Source organism: Rhinichthys klamathensis, unplaced genomic scaffold, assembly GCF_029890125.1.
Source record: "Rhinichthys klamathensis goyatoka isolate OS25496 unplaced genomic scaffold, OSU_Roscu_1.1 h1tg000058l_1, whole genome shotgun sequence".
Taxonomy (NCBI): Eukaryota; Metazoa; Chordata; class Actinopteri; order Cypriniformes; family Leuciscidae; genus Rhinichthys; species Rhinichthys klamathensis.
The window spans coordinates 1,493,291-1,513,682 of record NW_026606603.1 but is presented as its reverse complement, the minus strand read 5'-3'; the positions used below and the strand labels follow the sequence as shown (position 1 = coordinate 1,513,682).

Below are 20,392 nucleotides of genomic sequence, written 5' to 3'. Positions count from 1 at the left end.
CTTTGAAAGCATGAGCGTCTCCAAAGCCACGACTCTTACTTATGTTTACTTATAATTTGTTTTACGCAACATTCTATGTGCATAGAAGTTGTTGGAGAAAAATAAAATTTTACAAAAAAAAAGATCAATAGTAGGCCTATAAACTTGGACTGTAGCTACAAGTATTATGCGATTAATTCTCAAAATAATTAAAATAAATTTGAGTCAATAATTGTATCCCTTAAAACTCACCTTTGATCACCAAGATTACATATTTAAATGTTTTTTCTTTGAAACAGATTCTTCATTAAAACAAAGAACATTTGATTAAATAGTCTAAACACGGCAGAAAGGCTAACTGTAATGATTGGCTAAGTAATGAAATAATGTATTATTATTATTAAATAATTATAATAAGTGTAATTTAAACAAGGCTTAACATTAGATTAATAGTAAAAACTCAAAGAAAGGCTTTCATAATGTCCAGTAGAATAAACGTGTGCGTATGAGAAAGCGAGCGCGCATCGCTGGTCTGGTTCTGCGCATGCGCAGTTCTGACCTCAAACATGGCGACAGAGAGCTGTGAAAAGTGCTGAATTCTGACTACATTTCGACAAATTTGCGAAGGTTGGTCGACATTTCTACACTTATTTTATTTTCTTCCATACGTTATGCGCTTGATCGTTATGTTACATGACAAATATGAGCCTTTTTAAAGTCTATATGTGAAGATTTAGGCGTTTGTTTTGCCTGATGTTCAACTCTTTCTGTGCTGGTGGCGATTATTCATGTTGTTATATCAGAAGTATTTGTGGATCCGAGCGGGACTGATAAAATAACGTGTTTGTTTTGTGTTTCGTTGCTATTGATCATTATGATGTTGATGATGTGTATGATCAGTGGTGTGTCGTCATCGCCGATGACGTTTCCTTTATTTCAGATGTCAATCTCAGGCGTAAACACTCTCAGATAGCGATCATTCAATCTCAGATACATTTTTTATCTCATTTTCGTGTCAGTAATGGATATATCTCCTTACTTTTACAGTTCAAACAACAGATAACATTTACAAAGTTTACGCTGATATGATGTACTAAAAAGAACCACAGAATTAACATGCTTTTACTATGGTATCTAGAAGTTTCATATAAATACCTTGAAAAACTAATATGGTAATCACTAGTAATACTAGGTTATACATCAGATTATCTTAGTATTATGGCACTGGCTCAGTAAGGGTAAAATTGGAAATAATACTTTTTTAACATTAATTCTGTTCATTGGTTTAAATATATGTGGTTCTGATACTAAATGTTTTCATACTTAATAACTGTTTATGATAGATGTTCATGTGAAACAAAGTGAAAAAGTATTTGACAATGAGTGTATTTATTACTAATTAATTACTGTTCATAGCAGGGATGCTCCGATAGGGAAAATCTTAGCCGATTCGATAACCGATATTTATTTATATTTGAAAGCTATTAATCAATATATTGGCCGATAATAGTCATCTGAATTTTCTCAGCTGAAGGAAATAATCTATTATTTATCTGCTTTAATATATCAGCCTAATTTTCTTATCGGGTCGATAAGGATATATCGGCTGATATTTGTTATTATTTGTTACTAGATACAATAAAATATATTTAGTATAGCACTATATGCAATAATAAAATGTTATATGTTATCCTTTTATTAATTAATTTGTTTGTAATTATAATAAATATAATGTTATTACTTATATTTTTGACATATAATAATATTTAAATCTATTTTTTACAAATGATAAAAGTATTAATCCTGGTTAAAGTTCTTCTCTATTATCACCGTAGTGTTTTTGTTTTTCAAAATGTAGCATAATTATGTTTTTGTGTCAAAAATGTACCATGAGAGATCACATAATCATTTATTATGGTTTCACTGTTGTATAACTGTATTTTGGTAAAAAAAAAAAAAAAGATACATTAATAATACATGAACATTGGATTTCCTTCAAACAGCGTAAGAAACTTTCAGAATCTGCATCTTGTTATTTTGTTCATGACAGTGACGGCAAATGCGGAGTTACCATGTTTTTATCACAGTAAAAATAACCTGTAGCTGTGAGTTTTTAGTGGTTAATAGATTAAATATTGGTTCGTAGATTAAAAGTTTAATTTAGTAACATCACTGTAAAATGTTTGTTATTTATGTGAGATAATGGGCTTGTGCAGATGTTTGTTTGTGATGTAAATTTCTCTTTAGTATTTTGTCTGTGTCAGCTGTATGAATATTCTGTCCAGGTGGACGTTGTTTGTGTTGAATATAACACTCATTTAGTCTCATATTCAAAGATAGAGAGCGCTTCTGATGGAGAACAGAGAGAGAGAGAGAGAGCGCTATTTTTTCTTACTGAGGCAGGAACACATGCTGTATGATGCAAACTGCTTGAAATCAAACATGGAAATGAAAGGAGTGCTGAGAGCGTGTTTGTTTTTTGTGAATTATGAAAAGCTAGAGAAACTCAGATAAACCCCACCCACCACGCCCAATGACACCTGCATTAGCCAATAAGCCCCGCCCACAACACAAATGACACCTGCATTAGCCAATAAGCCCGCCCACAATAAGCCCCGCCCACAACACAACAGACACCTGCATTAGCCAATAAGCCCCGCCCACAACACAAATGACACCTGCATTAGCCAATAAGCCCGCCCACAATAAGCTCCGCCCACAACACAACAGACACCTGCATCAGCCAATAAGCCCTGCCTACCACAGAAATTACACCTGCATTAGCCAATAAGCCCCGCCCACCACACAAATGACACCTGCATCAGCCAATAAGCCCCACCCACAACACAATAAGCCCCGCCCACCATACAAACGTCACCTGCATCAGCCAATAAGCCCCGCCCACAACACCGTAAGCCCCGCCCACCACACACATGACACCTGCATCAGCCAATAAGCCCCGCCCACAACACAATAAGCCCCACCCACAACACAACTGACACCTGCATTAGCCAAAAGCCAATTTTTTTTACTATTAGTAATTTTTTATATTTAATGTAATTCAATATAATAATATATTTATGTAATTTGCTTTATTTTCAATATTTAATAAATGATTTATAAAATTGCAAAAAAATCAATTGATTAAAACAATTGATCAACTGATTTAAAATATTTGATGTTAACTCTAATTAATGTATTGAGTGTGTGCTAAGATAAAAATAAAGTAAAAAACATATTTAGAGATTTTGCACACACAGTGGTTTCTTTGTACTTCGTTCATAAAACTATTTTTACAGTAATTTTACGTTGAATTAAATTTTAAATATTGGACAGTTTTACTCAAACTGATGTGGTGAATTAAATTTTCAGATAACCAAACCAATATACTAAACAATTTGTCAATATAATTATGCAGTTTTTGTTTGAAGTATTTACAGATGATTGTTGTTAGTTTAACTTTTAGGTGCTTTTTATCAAAATATTTAAACAAATGATCAACAGAATACTTATTAAAAACGTTGCAGGGATATAATGACTCCTTATGTTAGGTTTAGGAGCTTTTATCTGATTTCTGTCCAGTTAATCAAGATAAATCAGATAAATCAACAAAAGTTCTGCAGCTCTATATTTTTTGTTTTTCACAAACTATCATTAATATGACAGTAAGTTCATCATCCTGATGCAAAACAACTGAAATATGTCAGTGTCCGACTAACATTTGAGTCATTTTGCCTATTGATCTGTTTATCAACAAATATTTTATTCTTTATTATAGTTTATTACAATTTACATTTAACAAAAGCAGAACGAGGTTCTTTGTAATTTGTGTGCAAAATTATTTTGGATTGTAATTGTGACATTTAATTAAATTTTTCCTAACTTTTGGATATTGCCATTTTACATATATTTGTGCAGTGAATTAAATATTTGCATATTTTTTTTATGTAAATCGTTCCAATAAATCCATTGTGTTCGGATGAAGGATAATCCGGATGGAAGGATAATAAAAATGTAACAAATGTGATTTTTTTTCCCACATTGAAGGCAAGAATTAAAAAAAGAAGAAACTTCTATATTAGTACTCAATTCAATCCTGTAGAAATTAAAGCTTTGTATATTTTACTTGGAATTGTTTGTTAAGTAAGCTATAAAATTAAGTAAAACCTACTCAACTTTCTGATACTGGTGTTCCCATCATGCACTGGGGCATGAATAATTAATAAGGTTGCATTTTCACTATTTTCTAGTTGTTTTTACACTGTTTAATTGTTGCTTTTGTGACATCTGGAGTGTATTTTCTACTCAAAATGACCCATTCATACTCAAAAACTATGATTGTTGTCTTACAAAGTAGAAATTACTCAACAAACTCTCAATGTACTTAATCTCTTTGTTAATTTTTTTACATGACTTAGTTAAGTAGATGTGAAATTTACTTAAAATACAAGTACAAAAACTTGCAAAAGAAAGTCAATTGTACTTGTTTTTTTTTTCAGTGTAGTTTTCGTTTGAGGGTAAATCCTAAATCAAATACTATCCTGAGAGCGTCATCTTCAGTGTCTCAAACTAAACTCATGAATCTCACAAACTTTGTCAAGTCCAGTGACTAGTTCTTCTCCAGAAGTCTTTAAAATAGCTTGTAAAATGACTTTTTCCCTGATGAAAACTGTGATTTTGAGAAAGCGTTTAAACTTCATCTGGTTTTATAAACCCTGACTGAGGGACTCAAACAAAACACTGCAGACTCCTTCCTTTCGTCTGTCCTAGACGGTGTTATTTTAGGATCATTGATAAACTATTATTATAGTTTTTGTTAATATTTTGAATTAGATTGAATTTTTTTCCTTTTTTTTTAAGTTTTAGTAATTTTGTTGTGTTTTTGTCATTATTAGTCTTTTTTTCATGTCTATAGTTTTTATTTACGTTTAAGTTAATTTGAGTTTTAGTTTATTTAGTTTTAGTTATTTTAGTACTTCAAGTTAAACTAAACGAAAATGAGAAATGTGGCCTGAAATAAAATAAGTTTAAATTTTTCTATTTCAGTTAATGTTTGTTTTATTTGAAGTAATGAAAATGTAATTTATAGTGTTACTATATTTTTATTTTTATGTTATTTTCATATGAACTGTTTTCATGTGAATTTAAGTAAAAAGTTTAGTCATCTTGTTGTTTTTGTCACTTTTATTAGTCTTTTAATGTCAGTTTTTTTAGTTTAAGTTTTAGTTTATTTAGTTTTAGTTATTTTTAAATATATATCTTTTTTTATTTGAAGTAATGAAAAGGTTATTTTAGTATCATTAATATACTATTATTATATTTTTTATGAATATTTTTAATTTAATTTTTATATTTAGTTTTCATATGAATTTAAGTAAAATTTTTAGTCATCTTGTAGTGTTTTTGTCACTTTTATTCGTTTTTTAATGTCTATCTATATAGTTTTTATTTAGTTTTAGTTATTTTACTTTTTATATTATTTATTTGAAGTAATGAAAAGGTTATTTTAATATCATACTATTATTCTATTTTTTATTATTATTTTAATTTTTTATATTTCATACAGCTATTTTTATATGTAGTTTTCATGTGAATAAGTTAAATTTATAGTACATTTTGTAGTCAGTTTTTTTCACTTTTATTTTATTTATTTTAGTACTTCAACTAAACGAAAATTAGAAATGCTGCCTTGGGCAGCTAGCTCTAATAAAATAAGTTTAATTTTTTTTGTAAATATTACATTTTATTTCAGTTAGTGTTTATTTTGTTTGAAGATTTGAGAGTTTTTTTAATGGTTTTAGTTTTAGTTTAGAGAGACCGACTGCGACTGAACAGAAACAGTGATTATTCTGTGGCCTGAGACTCAGGAGTTAAGCCTCTCACGGCATCAGTGAAGAGTCGGAGTGAAAGAGAGCGGTTATGACGGTAGAACGAGAAGCTCACATGAGACCAAAGCGGAATGAACTCTTAATTGCTTGACATAAATAAGGAACTCATTTGTTCTGTCTATAATTGTCTGCCGGCATGTGGATTCAATTTCTAATCTAATAAGACACTTGATTGTCGTCATATTCATGTCAGGAACGATCCGCTGGTCTTTGCTCAGTTTGGGAGATTCATTTCTTTGCTTTAGACAGGAAGAGTGTGTTTGTGTGCAGTGGGAAGTTTCGCTCTTGAACAAGACGGCATTCAGCAGAGTGTGTGTGTGTGTGTGTGTGTGTGTGTGTGTTTCATGTCTCATTTGAGAGAAGCGTGACGCTCACACACATGAAACTGAGAATCTGCAAGATCTTAATCTTTTACCTGTTAAAAAGAGGAGCATTGGCGTTTGGTTAATTATGCATTTTTACTAAAGCTACTAAAGATAAAGCTACAGTTGTGGCCAAAAGTGACGTCCGAAGTGAATTTTTGTTTTTAATGAACCTACCGGTAAAAGTTTGATTAAACCATCAAAATGTGAGGTATTTATCTGACGAAATTGTTTGCAACAAAATTACTGCTACAGGTTATTTTACTAATACAAAAACAAAAAGCTCATAGGAAAAAGCATTGACTACAGCATAATCAGTTATTAAAATTTGGTTGGTTCTCTCTTGATTTTGAATGCAGTCATAATTTCTTATGTTATGACTAAAAAAAAAAAAAAAAAAAAAATTCCTTTGATCAAAGTGTCAGTCTTTAGTGTCACATTATCCTTCAGAAATCAGTCTAATATGGAAACAGAACAGCATTTATAACATTTATATTTGAAATAGGATCTTTTGTAATATTATAAATATCTGTATTGGCACTTTTGATCAGTTCAATGCAACCTTGCTCAAGAAAAGTATTGATTTTTTACATATTTTTTAATCTTACCCCCAAATGTTTGAATGGTTGTTTATAATGGTTTCTACCTAAATATGAAGCAGCATATTTCAACATTGATAATAGTCATAAATGTTTCTTGAGCATCAAATCATCATTTTAGAGTGATTTCTGAAGGATCATGTGACACTGAAGACTGGAGTAATGATGCTGAAAATTCAGCTTTGATCACAGGAATAAATTACACTTTACTATATAATCACATAGAAAACAGCTGATTTACATTGGAATAATATTTCACAATTTTACTGTATTTTTGATTGAATAAATGCAGCCTTGATAAGCATATATTTATCAAATGTGTGGTAATTTGGTAGTATTAATGATTTAAAAAAAAAGGCAAAGTACTATTCATACTTCATGGCCCATTTATAGATTGCAATATAATAAAAAATAATTATTAATATTGGAGAAATTCAAGCTTTAAACTCTTTTTGTGAATTCAACTACTGTTTGAAATGCATCTCACATGATTTTGAACTACTTTTAACTTCACACATCATTTTAAAAACACGCCACAAGTAGCACAAAGATGTCCATTTGACAAATCTGCGTGTGTGTGTGTGTGTCTCTCTCAGGTCGAGTGCTCGGATCTCTTCAGGAACCTCACCAGAGTTAATGGTCAACATGGGCCGAACGCTACTGAAAGGTAAAACACACACACATATTTATTTGCTTGGTCAGTGTCGTTGTGGGTTTTGGTTATTTTGCTGTTGTCGGCTGTAAGGACCTTTGAAATAACTGCAATCATGTGGCGAAGGGATATGGAACTGTAATGCGGTCAAGACCTGGAACTACTTTAGCCGTGCGTATCCCTAAAAATAATTGTACACCTTAAAACTTTCATCAGCCAATCAGATTCAAGCATTCAACAGCCACGTAGTATAACTAATGTTATAAAACGGTAACTTCCAGTCCTTGATTCTGATTGGTCAATAGCTGTGTTTTATTCACGATAAAACACGGCTATGACCGCTTCACCCAACGGTTCTATGTATCACTACACAACAACACCCCTAGCAACCACTCTTAGCAACGTAAACATATGTTTGTTCTCATTGATATTGTTCGTTGAAGCTTATATAGAGTATTGTGAGAGATCGAGTAAGTAAGTGGACCTGCTTTTACAGTAGATATAGCATTTTTCTTCAGCTCAGTCCAATATTCGTAATAAAATATCAGTTTGAATGTCCGCTGCGATATCTTGTTCTTTTATCAGTTAAGGGGTTTTCCGTGCCCGACACACAAAAGTCTTCTCTACTGACTCACTCACTCATAAAGACAGGCTTTGTCTCCGTCTATTGGCGAAATAATGTTTGTAACTTCTGTTGCTGTTCACGGTCAGGGTGGGACTATTTTTTCCAGCGGAAGGAAGACTTTTAGTGATTTTACTTCATGAAAGTTTGAATTGATGCATGTTTTTTGGCTTTAATATTTGTATTGTGTGGGAACCGTTTTTATAAAAGCACAGCCTCTCGTACCTTATTGCTAACTTAACAAATGAGACAATACTTAATTTTCAAGAAGATTATAATCAGAAATGTTCTACATGAGATTGGTGTCGTTCCTCTGCAGATCACAAGGACAGTAAGAAGGATAAAGCGGGCAGGAGCATGTCTCTCACAGGTCCTGGACCAGTCAAAGGTAACGACACACACTCTGAGTCTGACCTGAGATCAGCATAGAGACAGAGCGACACGCGTCATAATCTGAAATCAATCCAACCGTCTCAATTGACTTTGTATTGCGTAAAGCTTCCTCCTTGTCATTTCTGACTTTTAACAAAAAACAAAACAATATCTAAAAGCTGCTGTGTGACAGGGTGTGCAGCAAACAAGCTAAACAACCCAGAACTAGGTATTTATAAGCTGTCGACCCCAAAAAACAAGCATTTAAGGACATAAAAGTGGATACGCAATGTGTCATATTACTCTGAGAACTAACTTACACCCACTGGAGAGCGTAATCGGCGACAGGATAGCTATCTTACAGAAATATAATGTGTAAAACTGACATTTGGATATTCGACTTACCAGTGACAAAATGTTTACTGCACACTGAGTGCTGAGTGTCAGGATCCCTCAATTTACCCATTCGTTCCAGCCTGTGTCCACTTTTATGTCCTGAAACGCTTGTTTTTTGGGGTCGACAGCTTATAAATACCTAGTTCTGGGTTGTTTAGCTTGTTTGCTGCACACCCTGTCACTCAGCAGCTTTTAGACGTCGTTTAGTTTTTTGTTAAAAGTCAGAAATGAGTCAGACTTTGACTTTTCAGGAAGCTTCACGCAATGCAAAGTCAATGGAGAGGGTGTGTGGGCGTGGCCTAAATGAGCCTAAGCCCCCCCCCCCCCCCCCCTCCGCTTTCGGCTCATGGGACCTTATTTCGGGAAAAATATGTGTGGTAGTCAATGACGAGAGACAACTTATCTTTTTATTCCGTCTGAACTGTGCCCTGAATTACACGTATGATGTTTGCCAATTTAAAAGATAATTATGAAAGTCAAGAAAGTCGCAGTTTGTCATAAAACAGAAGAGTAACATTTAGTTTTATGTGAAAATCGCTCAATGAACTGCATCTCCCGGGAAGCGAAACAACGAGCGAGATCCGCTGCTCGTGTGTGTGCAGTCTGGTACAAAACACTCGATGACGGCGTAACGTTACGATTATAACGCAAGACTATAGAAACAATGACTGACGTTAGCTTCAGTAAAGTTAGCTTCAGTAAAGTTAGCTTCAGTAAAGTTAGCTTCAGAAAAGTTAGCTTCAGTAAAGTTAGCTTCAGTAAAGTTAGCTTCAGTAAAGTTAGCTTCAGAAAAGTTAGCATCAGTAAAGTTAGCATCAGTAAAGTTAACTTCAGTAAAGTTAGCTTCAGTAAAGTTAACTTCAGTAAAGTTAGCTTCAGTTAAGTAGCTTCAGTAAAGTTAGCATCAGTAAAGTTAACTTCATTAAAGTAGCTTCAGTAAAGTTAGCATCAGTAAAGTTAGCTTCAGTAAAGTTAGCATCAGTAAAGTTAGCTTCAGTAACGTTAGCATCAGTAAAGTTAGCTTCAGTAAAGTTAGCTTCAGTAAAGTTAAGTTAGCATCAGTAAAGTTAGCTTCGGTTAAGTTAGCATCAGTAAAGTTAGCATCAGTAAAGTTAGCTTCAGTTAAGTAGCTTCAGTAAAGTTAGCATCAGTAAAGTTAACTTCAGTAAAGTTAGCATCAGTAAAGTTAGCTTCAGTAAAGTTAGCATCCGTAAAGTTAGCTTCAGTAACGTTAGCTTCAGTAAAGTTAGCTTCAGTAAAGTTAGCATCAGTAAAGTTAGCTTCAGTAAAGTTAGCTTCAGTAAAGTTAGCTTCAGTAACGTTAGCATCAGTAAAGTTAGCATCCGTAAAGTTAGCTTCAGTAACGTTAGCATCAGTAAAGTTAGCTTCAGTAACGTTAGCATCAGTAAAGTTAGCTTCAGTAAAGTTAGCTTCAGTAAAGTTAGCATCAGTAAAGTTAGCGTCAGTAAAGTTAGCTTCAGTAAAGTTAGCTTCAGTAAAGTTAGCATCAGTAAAGTTAGCTTCAGTAAAGTTAGCTTCAGTAAAGTTAGCTTCAGTAAAGTTAGCATCAGTAAAGTTAGCTTCAGTAAAGTTAGCTTCAGTAAAGTTAGCTTCAGTAAAGTTAGCATCAGTAAAGTTAGCTTCAGTAAAGTTAGCATCAGTAAAGTTAGCATCAGTAAAGTTAGCTTCAGTAAAGTTAGCATCAGTAAAGTTAGCATCAGTAAAGTTAGCTTCAGTAAAGTTAGCTTCAGTAAAGTTAGCATCAGTAAAGTTAGCATCAGTAAAGTTAGCATCAGTAAAGTTAGCTTCAGTAAAGTTAGCTTCAGTAAAGTTAGCTTCATTCATTGAGAGAAAATGTGCCCCTTTTGGGTTTGTAGTCTTTGTAATTACGTATTTTCACAGTCTTATACCTCAACAGTTTTACATCAAACTGCGACTTTTTTTACTTTAAAATGTATCTTTTAAATTGACAAACATCATATGTGTAATTCAGGGCACAATTCAAACGAGATCAAAATAATTGTTGTCTCTCGCCATTGACTACCATACAATATTTTTCCGAAATAAGGTCCCATGAGCCGGAAGCGGAGCGGGGGGTGGGGGACTTAGGCTCTCTAATAGGTGATGGTGATGATGATGATGATGATGATGATGATGATGATGGTGTGTGTGTGTTTCTCTGCTGCAGTGACCGAGTCCTTCTCGTGGGAGGAGTATTTAAAGGAGACGTCATCAGTTCCCGCCCCCCCCAGCTGCTTCAGACAGGTCAGAGTGACATCACTGGCCCTTTTAAAGACACGTTTCTGTTCGTTCTGTACATGGAAATCACATTAACCCTATAAAGCCTACTGTATCATATTTGATACACAAATAGGACTGCTAAACGTCATTGAATTGCACATGATCTCTTAGTTATCTCTTAGAATGCACCCTAATTAGTGATGCATTCAAAAATATGAACATTTTGGCCGATACCGATAACCGATAATTTTTTATATCTGAAAGCCGATAACCGATATATCGGCTGATAAATCTAAATCCAAATTTTATATCATTTTTGAGAGCCTGATTACAAAAACAAAAGTCTCACCATTAAAATCCGTGTCTCAAACACACAATTATGATGTTCTCATTATAATTTTATGTAGCCGATATGACAGACTTGTGGTGTATTTTCCTTTCTGAAGTGATTCCAATCATATTTCAAGCAATTTAAAACCATCATGTTGAACAGTGCGCATCTGAAGTGTCTCAGTTGAAGGAAATAATACATTATTTATCTGCTTTAATATATATCAGCCTAATTTTCTTATTGGGCCGATACCGATAACATTAAAATGACCATATGCTGGCCGATATATATCATGCATCTCTGTCTCCTACAGTCCTTCTGTCGTCTGATTGATATTTTACACTTTTTTTTTTACCAAGTAAAAGCCTTTTAGTATAATTGTACAAATATGCACCTTCAGCTCATCTCTTTATGCTGCGAAATCTATTTTTAAAGTAAATGTAAGAATAACTTTATTTTGTAAGTAATATTTCAAGATGAACTTACTGGACTGAAGCAACTTCGGTTTACTTGATTATCCATACTTTTTTTTTTTTTTTCATGAAATATATCAAATATGATCATACGGCTTTTAAGGAAGGTTTATTTGTTCATCTCTCAATCATCACTACAGAGCTTTGATCATAAAACTAAGCATTTAAATATCATCTTAATAAGGTAGATATTGATATTTATATGCATTTTATGTCAGTAGTAGTCTGTTATACTGTTATAAATATCTCATTGATTTACATTACAGGCATCAGAATTTCATCACATTTCATGTGCATATTAATATCAGCATCTGCAGCAAATTGCATATTTTTCCTCATTTTGGGCGTCTGAATAAAACTAAGCTGATTTTTCCTTCATATTATAATTATATCATACTAAATGAGCCATAAAAGCCTGAAGTTTCCAACATGATGCTCAACTAAAAACACATATGCAAACTTTTTATAGAATTTTTTTCATATTTTGTGTAAAGGCTGTTTCAAAAATGCGATTTTTTTTTTTGGTCAATGACTTCATAAATGTCAGGCTTTAAAGGGTTAATTCTCTTTGGATGTTAATGTTGAGTGTTGATTATCCAGACACTGTTGTTTATATGTTTCCAACATGATGCTCAACTAAAAAACACATATGCACACCTTTTTTATTGAATATTTGGTCCCACTTTATATTAAGTGGCTTGAAGTACTATCTACTTACATACATACAATGTATTTATTGTGTTGATGTTGTATTGTAAAACACTTGCGCTGCTGTTGAGGTGTGATACGGGTAAGGTTAGGGACAGGTGAGGTTTAAGGTGTAAGGAAAGGTCAACAGTGTAATTATTTAAATTAATTACAGCTGTAATATCATGCAGGTATTTTCAAAATATTAGTTCAATGTAAAAAAACATGTATGTACACAATAAGTCCACTGTATCAAATTATTAATTTCAATGTAAGTGCATAGTACTTAAAGCCACTTAATATAAAGTGGGACCGAATTTTTTAAAAGTTTCAAAAATACGATTTTTTCGGTCAATTTCTTCATAAACGTCAGGCTTTAAAGGGTTAATTCTCTTTGGATATTAATGTTGAGTGTGTTGATTATCCAGACACTGTTGTTTATATGTTTCCAACATAATGCTCAACTAAAAAACACATATGCACACCTTTTTTAATAGAATTTTTAAATATTTTGTGTTTCAAAAATGCCGTCAATGACTTAATAAATGTCAGGTTAATTAAAATCCAAACCCCTCTTTCTGATGTTAACGTTGAGATTGTGCTCCCAGTCTCAGTTTCCTCCCTCAAACGACTTCAAGGCGGGGATGAAGCTGGAGGCCCGGGACCCTCGTAACTCCACCTCCACCTGCATCGCCACGGTGATGGGCCTGATGGGCGTGAGGCTCCGCCTACGTCTGGACGGCAGCGACAACACCAACGACTTCTGGCGATTGGTCGACTCCGCCGACATCCAGCCAATCGGAACCTGCGAGAAGAACGGAGACATGCTGCAACCGCCACTGGGTACGGCTGATGTCACTTCCCTTCCACGGCGGATCACAGTAGAGTTAATATTTAATATGAGACTAACAAGTGGGCAAATATAACTGCTGATTTGACTACGTGTCATTTCCATAAAGCTGTTTTTGGAGGGACAGTCAGTCTCATGTCATTACCAAAGCTTAATAACTCTCCAGTGTCGTTTGAGTATCATTACTATATCTTATTATTTATTCATATTTTAAACTAGTTTGTATTATATTTTACATTTTCATTTAAGTTAAAGTTTTAGTTCGTTTTTTTTAATTATGTCTATGTAGTTTTTATAACTTTTTATTTTATTTTTAGTAATTTTATTACTTTAAGCAAAAATGAGAAAAAAATGCCTTTTTCGTATATCTTTTTTTATTTCTGTTAACGCTTTTATTTCAATTTATTTAAATGTTTTTTTAGTATTTTGTTGTAGTCATTTAATTACTGTGTAGATACAAGCTCACACATCACTGATCTACTGAAATAATTCACACATCACGTATGCATATTTGACATGCATATAAGTTTAATAAAAAACACAACTGTTGTTGTTCTCACACTGCAATCCATGTATTTTTGATTGCTCAAAAGCTACAACTTTAAGTTATAAATGAAAATGAGAAATTTTGCCTTCACAGCTAACTCAAAAAAAAAGTTTTGTAAAATATTCTATTCAATTTTCTTATTTTATATTATATTTAATTGTATTACTTCAACTTTAACCACAAATTAGCTAACTGAAACAAAAAGTTTTTTTATATTATATTTTAATTCTGTTAATGTATTTCAATTAACGTTAAGGTTTTTTCATATTTTTAGTTTTAGGTGTGGTTATTTTAATTACATGAATGTGATTACATATGATAATAATTCCGTTTCTCTCTCTTATTTCCTCAGGCTTCAGGATGAACGCCTCGTCATGGCCCATGTTTCTCCTGAGGACCCTAAACGGAGCCGAAATGGCCCCTGCCACAGCGTTTAAAAAGGTGCCGGACCTCATTCACACGGATGTTGGTGTTACATCATGCAATCACATTAAAAGGTTTTGATGACACTGGTCTTCTGTAATTCCATCAGGAGCCCCTGCGGCCGCCCCAGAACGGCTTCAAGCCCGGGATGAAACTGGAGGCGGTGGACAAGAAGAACCCGTACCTGATCTGTCCCGCCACCATCGGCGAGGTGAAGGGCGAGGAGATCTTCGTGATGTTCGACGGCTGGAGGGGGGCGTTCGATTACTGGTGCCGATACGACTCCAGGGACATCTTCCCCGTGGGCTGGTGCTCTGCCACTAAACACGGGCTACAGCCGCCCGGCAACAGCAGTGAGTGACCGATGATGACCTCATTAATTAGACTAATGACTCGTTTTGAACTCTACAACCTTGGTAAAAGAAAAAAAGCAATTCCGTGATAAAATGTCAGAATTGAGTGATAAAAAGTCGCAATTGCGTGTTATAAAGTCAGAATAGCGAGATATAAAGTCAGAGTAGCGTGATATAAAGTCAGAGTAGCGAGATATAAAGTCAGAATAGCGAGATATAAAGTCAGAGTAGCGAGATATAAAGTCAGAGTAGCGAGATATAAAGTCAGAATAGCGAGATATAAAGTCAGAATAGCGAGATATAAAGTCAGAGTAGCGAGATATAAAGTCAGAATAGCGAGATATAAAGTCAGAATAGCGAGATATAAAGTCAGAGTAGCGTGATATAAAGTCAGAGTAGCGAGATATAAAGTCAGAATAGCGAGATATAAAGTCAGAATAGCGAGATATAAAGTCAGAGTAGCGAGATATAAAGTCAGAATAGCGAGATTTAAAGTCAGAATAGCGAGATATAAAGTCAGAGTAGCGTGATATAAAGTCAGAGTAGCGAGATATAAAGTCAGAGTAGCGAGATATAGTCAGAATAGCGAGATATAAAGTCAGAATAGCGAGACATAAAGTCAGAGTAGCGAGATATAAAGTCAGAATAGCGAGATATAGTCAGAATAGCGAGATATAAAGTCAGAATAGCGAGATATAAAGTCAGAGTAGCGTGACATAAAGTCAGAGTAGTGAGATATAAAGTCAGAATAGCGAGATTTAAAGTCAGAATAGCGAGATATAAAGTCAGAATAGCGAGATATAAAGTCAGAATAGCGAGATATAAAGTCAGAGTAGCGAGATATAAAGTCAGAATAGCGAGATATAAAGTCAGAATAGCGAGATATAAAGCAAGAGTAGCGAGATATAAAGTCAGAATAGCGAGATATAAAGTCAGAATAGCGAGATATAAAGTCAGAGTAGTGAGATATAAAGTCAGAATAGCGAGATATAAAGTCAGAGTAGCGAGATATAAAGTCAGAATAGCGAGATATAAAGTCAGAGTAGTGAGATATAAAGTCAGAATAGCGAGATATAAAGTCAGAGTAGCGAGATATAAAGTCAGAATAGCGAGATATAAAGTCAGAGTAGCGAGATATAAAGTCAGAATAGCGAGATATAAAGTCAGAGTAGCGAGATATAAAGTCAGAGTAGCGTCATATAAAGTCAGAGTAGCGTCATATAAAGTCAGAGTAGCGAGATATAAAGTCAGAGTAGCGTCATATAAAGTCAGAGTAGCGAGATATAAAGTCAGAATAGCGAGATATAAAGTCAGAATAGCGAGATATAAAGTCAGAGTAGCGAGATATAAAGTCAGAATAGCGAGATATAAAGTCAGAGTAGCGAGATATAAAGTCAGAGTAGCGTCATATAAAGTCAGAATAGCGAGATATAAAGTCAGAGTAGCGAGATATAAAGTCAGAGTAGCGAGATATAAAGTCAGAATAGCGTGATATAAAGTCAGAGTAGTGAGATATAAAGTCAGAGTAGCGAGATATAAAGTCAGAGTAGTGAGATATAAAGTCAGAATAGCGTGATATAAAGTCAGAGTAGCGAGATATAAAGTCAGAATAGCGAGATATAAAGTCAGAATAGCGAGATATAAAGTCAGAGTAGCGAGATATAAAGTCAGAGTAGCGTGATATAAAGTCAGAGTAGTGAGATATAAAGTCAGAATAGCGAGATATAAAGTCAGAGTAGCGAGATATAAAGTCAGAATAGCGAGATATAAAGTCAGAATAGCGAGATATAAAGCAAGAGTAGCGAGATATAAAGTCAGAATAGCGAGATATAAAGTCAGAGTAGCGAGATATAAAGTCAGAGTAGCGAGATATAAAGTCAGAATAGCGAGATATAAAGTCAGAGTAGCGAGATATAAAGTCAGAGTAGCGTCATATAAAGTCAGAATAGCGAGATATAAAGTCAGAGTAGCGAGATATAAAGTCAGAGTAGCGAGATATAAAGTCAGAATAGCGAGATATAAAGTCAGAGTAGCGAGATATAAAGTCAGAGTAGCGAGATATAAAGTCAGAGTAGCGAGATATAAAGTCAGAGTAGCGAGATATAAAGTCAGAATAGCGAGATATAAAGTCAGAGTAGCGTGATATAAAGTCAGAGTAGCGTGATATAAAGTCAGAGTAGCGAGATATAAAGTCAGAATAGCGAGATATAAAGTCAGAATAGCGAGATATAAAGTCAGAGTAGCGAGATATAAAGTCAGAGTAGCGTCATATAAAGTCAGAATAGCGAGATATAAAGTCAGAGTAGCGAGATATAAAGTCAGAGTAGCGAGATATAAAGTCAGAATAGCGAGATATAAAGTCAGAGTAGCGAGATATAAAGTCAGAGTAGCGAGATATAAAGTCAGAGTAGCGAGATATAAAGTCAGAGTAGCGAGATATAAAGTCAGAATAGCGAGATATAAAGTCAGAGTAGCGAGATATAAAGTCAGAGTAGCGAGATATAAAGTCAGAGTAGCGTGATATAAAGTCAGAGTAGCGAGATATAAAGTCAGAGTAGCGTGATATAAAGTCAGAGTAGCGAGATATAAAGTCAGAATAGTGAGATATAAAGTCAGAGTAGCGTGATATAAAGTCAGAGTAGCGAGGTATAAATAGCGAAGTCGCAATTCGGCAAATGCTGAGGTTTAGAGGTTAAATATCAAAAAATTGTGTGCGACCCCCTTTTATTCTGCGTATGAATTATTTAAATGAGGAATATTGTGACGTGTTCGTTCCCGGAAGAAATTAAAGACTACAATTGAGGCGTTTCAGGGAGTTCAGGAACACTGCACACTGTCCTATAAAATAAAGGCAAAAAAAAATCTCATGATGACCTGTGAAGGGTGTGTGTGAACACCAGGGGGCGCAACAGCTCTCTCAAACTGCTCATGAGATCACATGACCGTTGAAGATCTTCTGACATCAGAGCACTTTTCTTTCAATCCGAATCACAGCTGTCATATTGTGTATGATTTTTTTCTGTGAATTCCTCTCATGTCTGGTTATATTTTAAAGTGTCTTTCTGCAATTTCAGCCTTTAAAACATCATAATTCAGTTCTACTCTAATAACTATTCCCATCTGTCCTAAACTCAAACCTCCTCTGGCATTTGGGATTGAAACAAAAATATGATTTCATTTAATTTAATTTAAAAAAACAAAACAAAGAAGAATCATTTAGCTCAGACAAAGAGCCTAACGGGCTTTATTTAAGCTAACGAGAACCATTTTTAATATACATATTTAGTTAACAATAACAACATTGGTCAGCCTAACTGTCAATCATTCTCATTGTCATGACGACCCACACTGTTACCCCGCCTTCACTGTATGCTACCTGCTCTCACACCGACTTCTAATGATTTAATTAGGACTAACTAGGAGGGGTTAATTATGATAATTGCGGTTGCTTTATTCAGTAAAGTATTTAGTAAAGTTCTGGAGGCTTTTCACAGCGAGACTGACTGCATTTGACAATCTTATATGTATGGTATGTATATAGTACATGATTTGAACTTGCCAACTGTAACGTCACTTTTGCTACTGAAGTTTAACATTTTGTTTTTAACATTCTCATACTCACGACACGAGAATGGATCGCAAAAGTAATGACTGTCTTTAGGAGGCTTTAGGAAGTGCCTTATTTGACCAAACAAAATCCAGGACGTTTTATAATGTTTTGCAAAATAAAAACCCATACTGAAGTCATGAATTAGCTGGGATTTAAGCCAGATCTTGTGTTTTGAATGGAGTCAGTATGAGTTATAGATGATGATATACGTGTTTCCGTTAATGTTCATTCGGCCGCAGCTGGAATTAATTCTGAGTTTGTGCTTTGCCGAACATTTCCCCAAATTATACAAAACTCTGTGCCGGATCTCCTGTTGCAGTGTTTATAATTCTGTGCTGCATGTTGTGATGCAAATTACAGACATTTGTTTAAAGGATTTATTTTGGATCTGGATAATGTGGAATGACCTGCTCTGTTTATTTTGTTGTAGCCCATCCAAGTAATTATGTGTAAATGAGATAATTAGCGAGCGATCCGTGCGGGTCAGGAGGGAAATTGAGAGTTTCTGTGAAAATAAACAAATCACACACTTAGAAACACACTGAGAAAAGATGGAGAATTAGCAGAGAAACGGGACAGGCGGAGAGGAAAGTGGTAAGAGTGTTTACAGGAAAGACCAAAGAACTGCCGTTACAGCAAAATTATTCAACTCCCAATGCAAATCAGGTTTATTGGCAAAATTGACTGACATTCAGCTGTTTGCCATGAATAAATCAAACAAAAGTAATTGAAATGCAGGTGAAACTCGAAAAATGAGAATATCGTGCAAAAGATCATTTATTTCAGTAATTCAACTTAAAAGGTGAAACTAATATATTATGTAGACTCATTACATGCAAAGTGAGATATTTCAAGCCTTTATTTGTTATAATTGTGATGATTATGGCTTACAGCTTATGAAAACCCTAAAGTCAAAATTAGAATATTGTGAAAAGGTTTTCATATCTGTACGCCATAATCATCACAATTATAACAAATAAAGGCTTGAAATATCTCACTTTGCATGTAATGAGTCTATATAATATATTAGTTTCACCTTTTAAGTTGAATTACTTAAAGAAATGAACTTTTGCACGATATTCTCATTTTTCGAGTTTCACCTGTAGCTCAACATAACAAGAGTTTCAAGTGGTTTCCCCAAATTCAGCTGAAAATGCAACTTTTAATGTCTTCTGCAGTCTCAAAATTATTTAACCCCCTGAATAGAATCCTTCACAACAGCACACATCTGCAAAACAGGTGTTTTCTCACTAATCAAGGGCTTCATTAGTTGCACCAGGTGTGCTTGAGCTTGAACACATGAAATATCTGAACTGGATAGGTTTGTTGTGTGTTACAAATCTCTGCATGTTAGAAATGTGGTCAAAAGTCAAAAGAATGGTCTAAAAAGTTAAGAGAAGATATCATTGCCCTTCACAAACAAGGAACAGGATACAAAAAGATAGCGAAGGCACTAAATGTTCCTAGAGACACCATTGGAAGCATGGTTTGCAAGTTCAATGTTAAAGAAACAGTGGTTACACTACCTGGACGGGGCAGAAAAAGGGAAGCTATCAACGGCTGCAACCAGATTTCTGAGAAGGCAGGATCAGAAAAAATCTCGAGTGACTGCAAAAGACCTGCAGCAAGACTGGGTGGCAACAGGCACTGAGGTTTCGTACTAAACGCATGCCAGAACTCCGAGACTACACCACTACTGATCCAAACGCACAAGAAAAGTGCTCCAAATCATATAAATAAGCCACAGAAGTTTTGGGATTCTGTTCTGTGGAGCGATGAAACAAAACGGGAGCTTTTTGGCCTCTGTGGATCAGCGGTATGACTGGAGGAAGAAGAATGAAGCATATGCTGTGAAGAACGCTGTCTGTAGTTCAGCATTGTGAGGCTCGGTGATGCTCTGCGGCTGATTTACATCCTCTGGCACTGGAAACCTGGAGTGTGTGGAAGGCTAGATGGATTCAATGAAGTATCAGGAAATCCTAGGAGAAACCATCATGCCGTCAGTGA

The 20,392-nt window shown here is 34.6% G+C and overlaps 1 protein-coding gene across 2 annotated transcripts in view; it reads left to right on the top strand.

The window, feature by feature from the left end:
• Nucleotides 1–526: 526 nt before the first annotated feature.
• Nucleotides 527–20,392, top strand: part of LOC130083775 (polycomb protein SCMH1-like) — a 41,916-nt gene continuing 22,050 nt past the window's right edge. For both annotated transcript variants that reach the window (XM_056248781.1, XM_056248780.1), the window contains exons 1-7: nt 527–606; nt 7,425–7,495; nt 8,422–8,490; nt 11,059–11,135; nt 13,211–13,445; nt 14,352–14,440; nt 14,532–14,775. In XM_056248781.1, the coding sequence (XP_056104756.1) occupies nt 7,465–7,495; nt 8,422–8,490; nt 11,059–11,135; nt 13,211–13,445; nt 14,352–14,440; nt 14,532–14,775 (745 nt within the window). In that variant the 5' untranslated portion in view covers nt 527–606; nt 7,425–7,464. The remainder of the gene's footprint in view (nt 607–7,424; nt 7,496–8,421; nt 8,491–11,058; nt 11,136–13,210; nt 13,446–14,351; nt 14,441–14,531; nt 14,776–20,392) is intronic.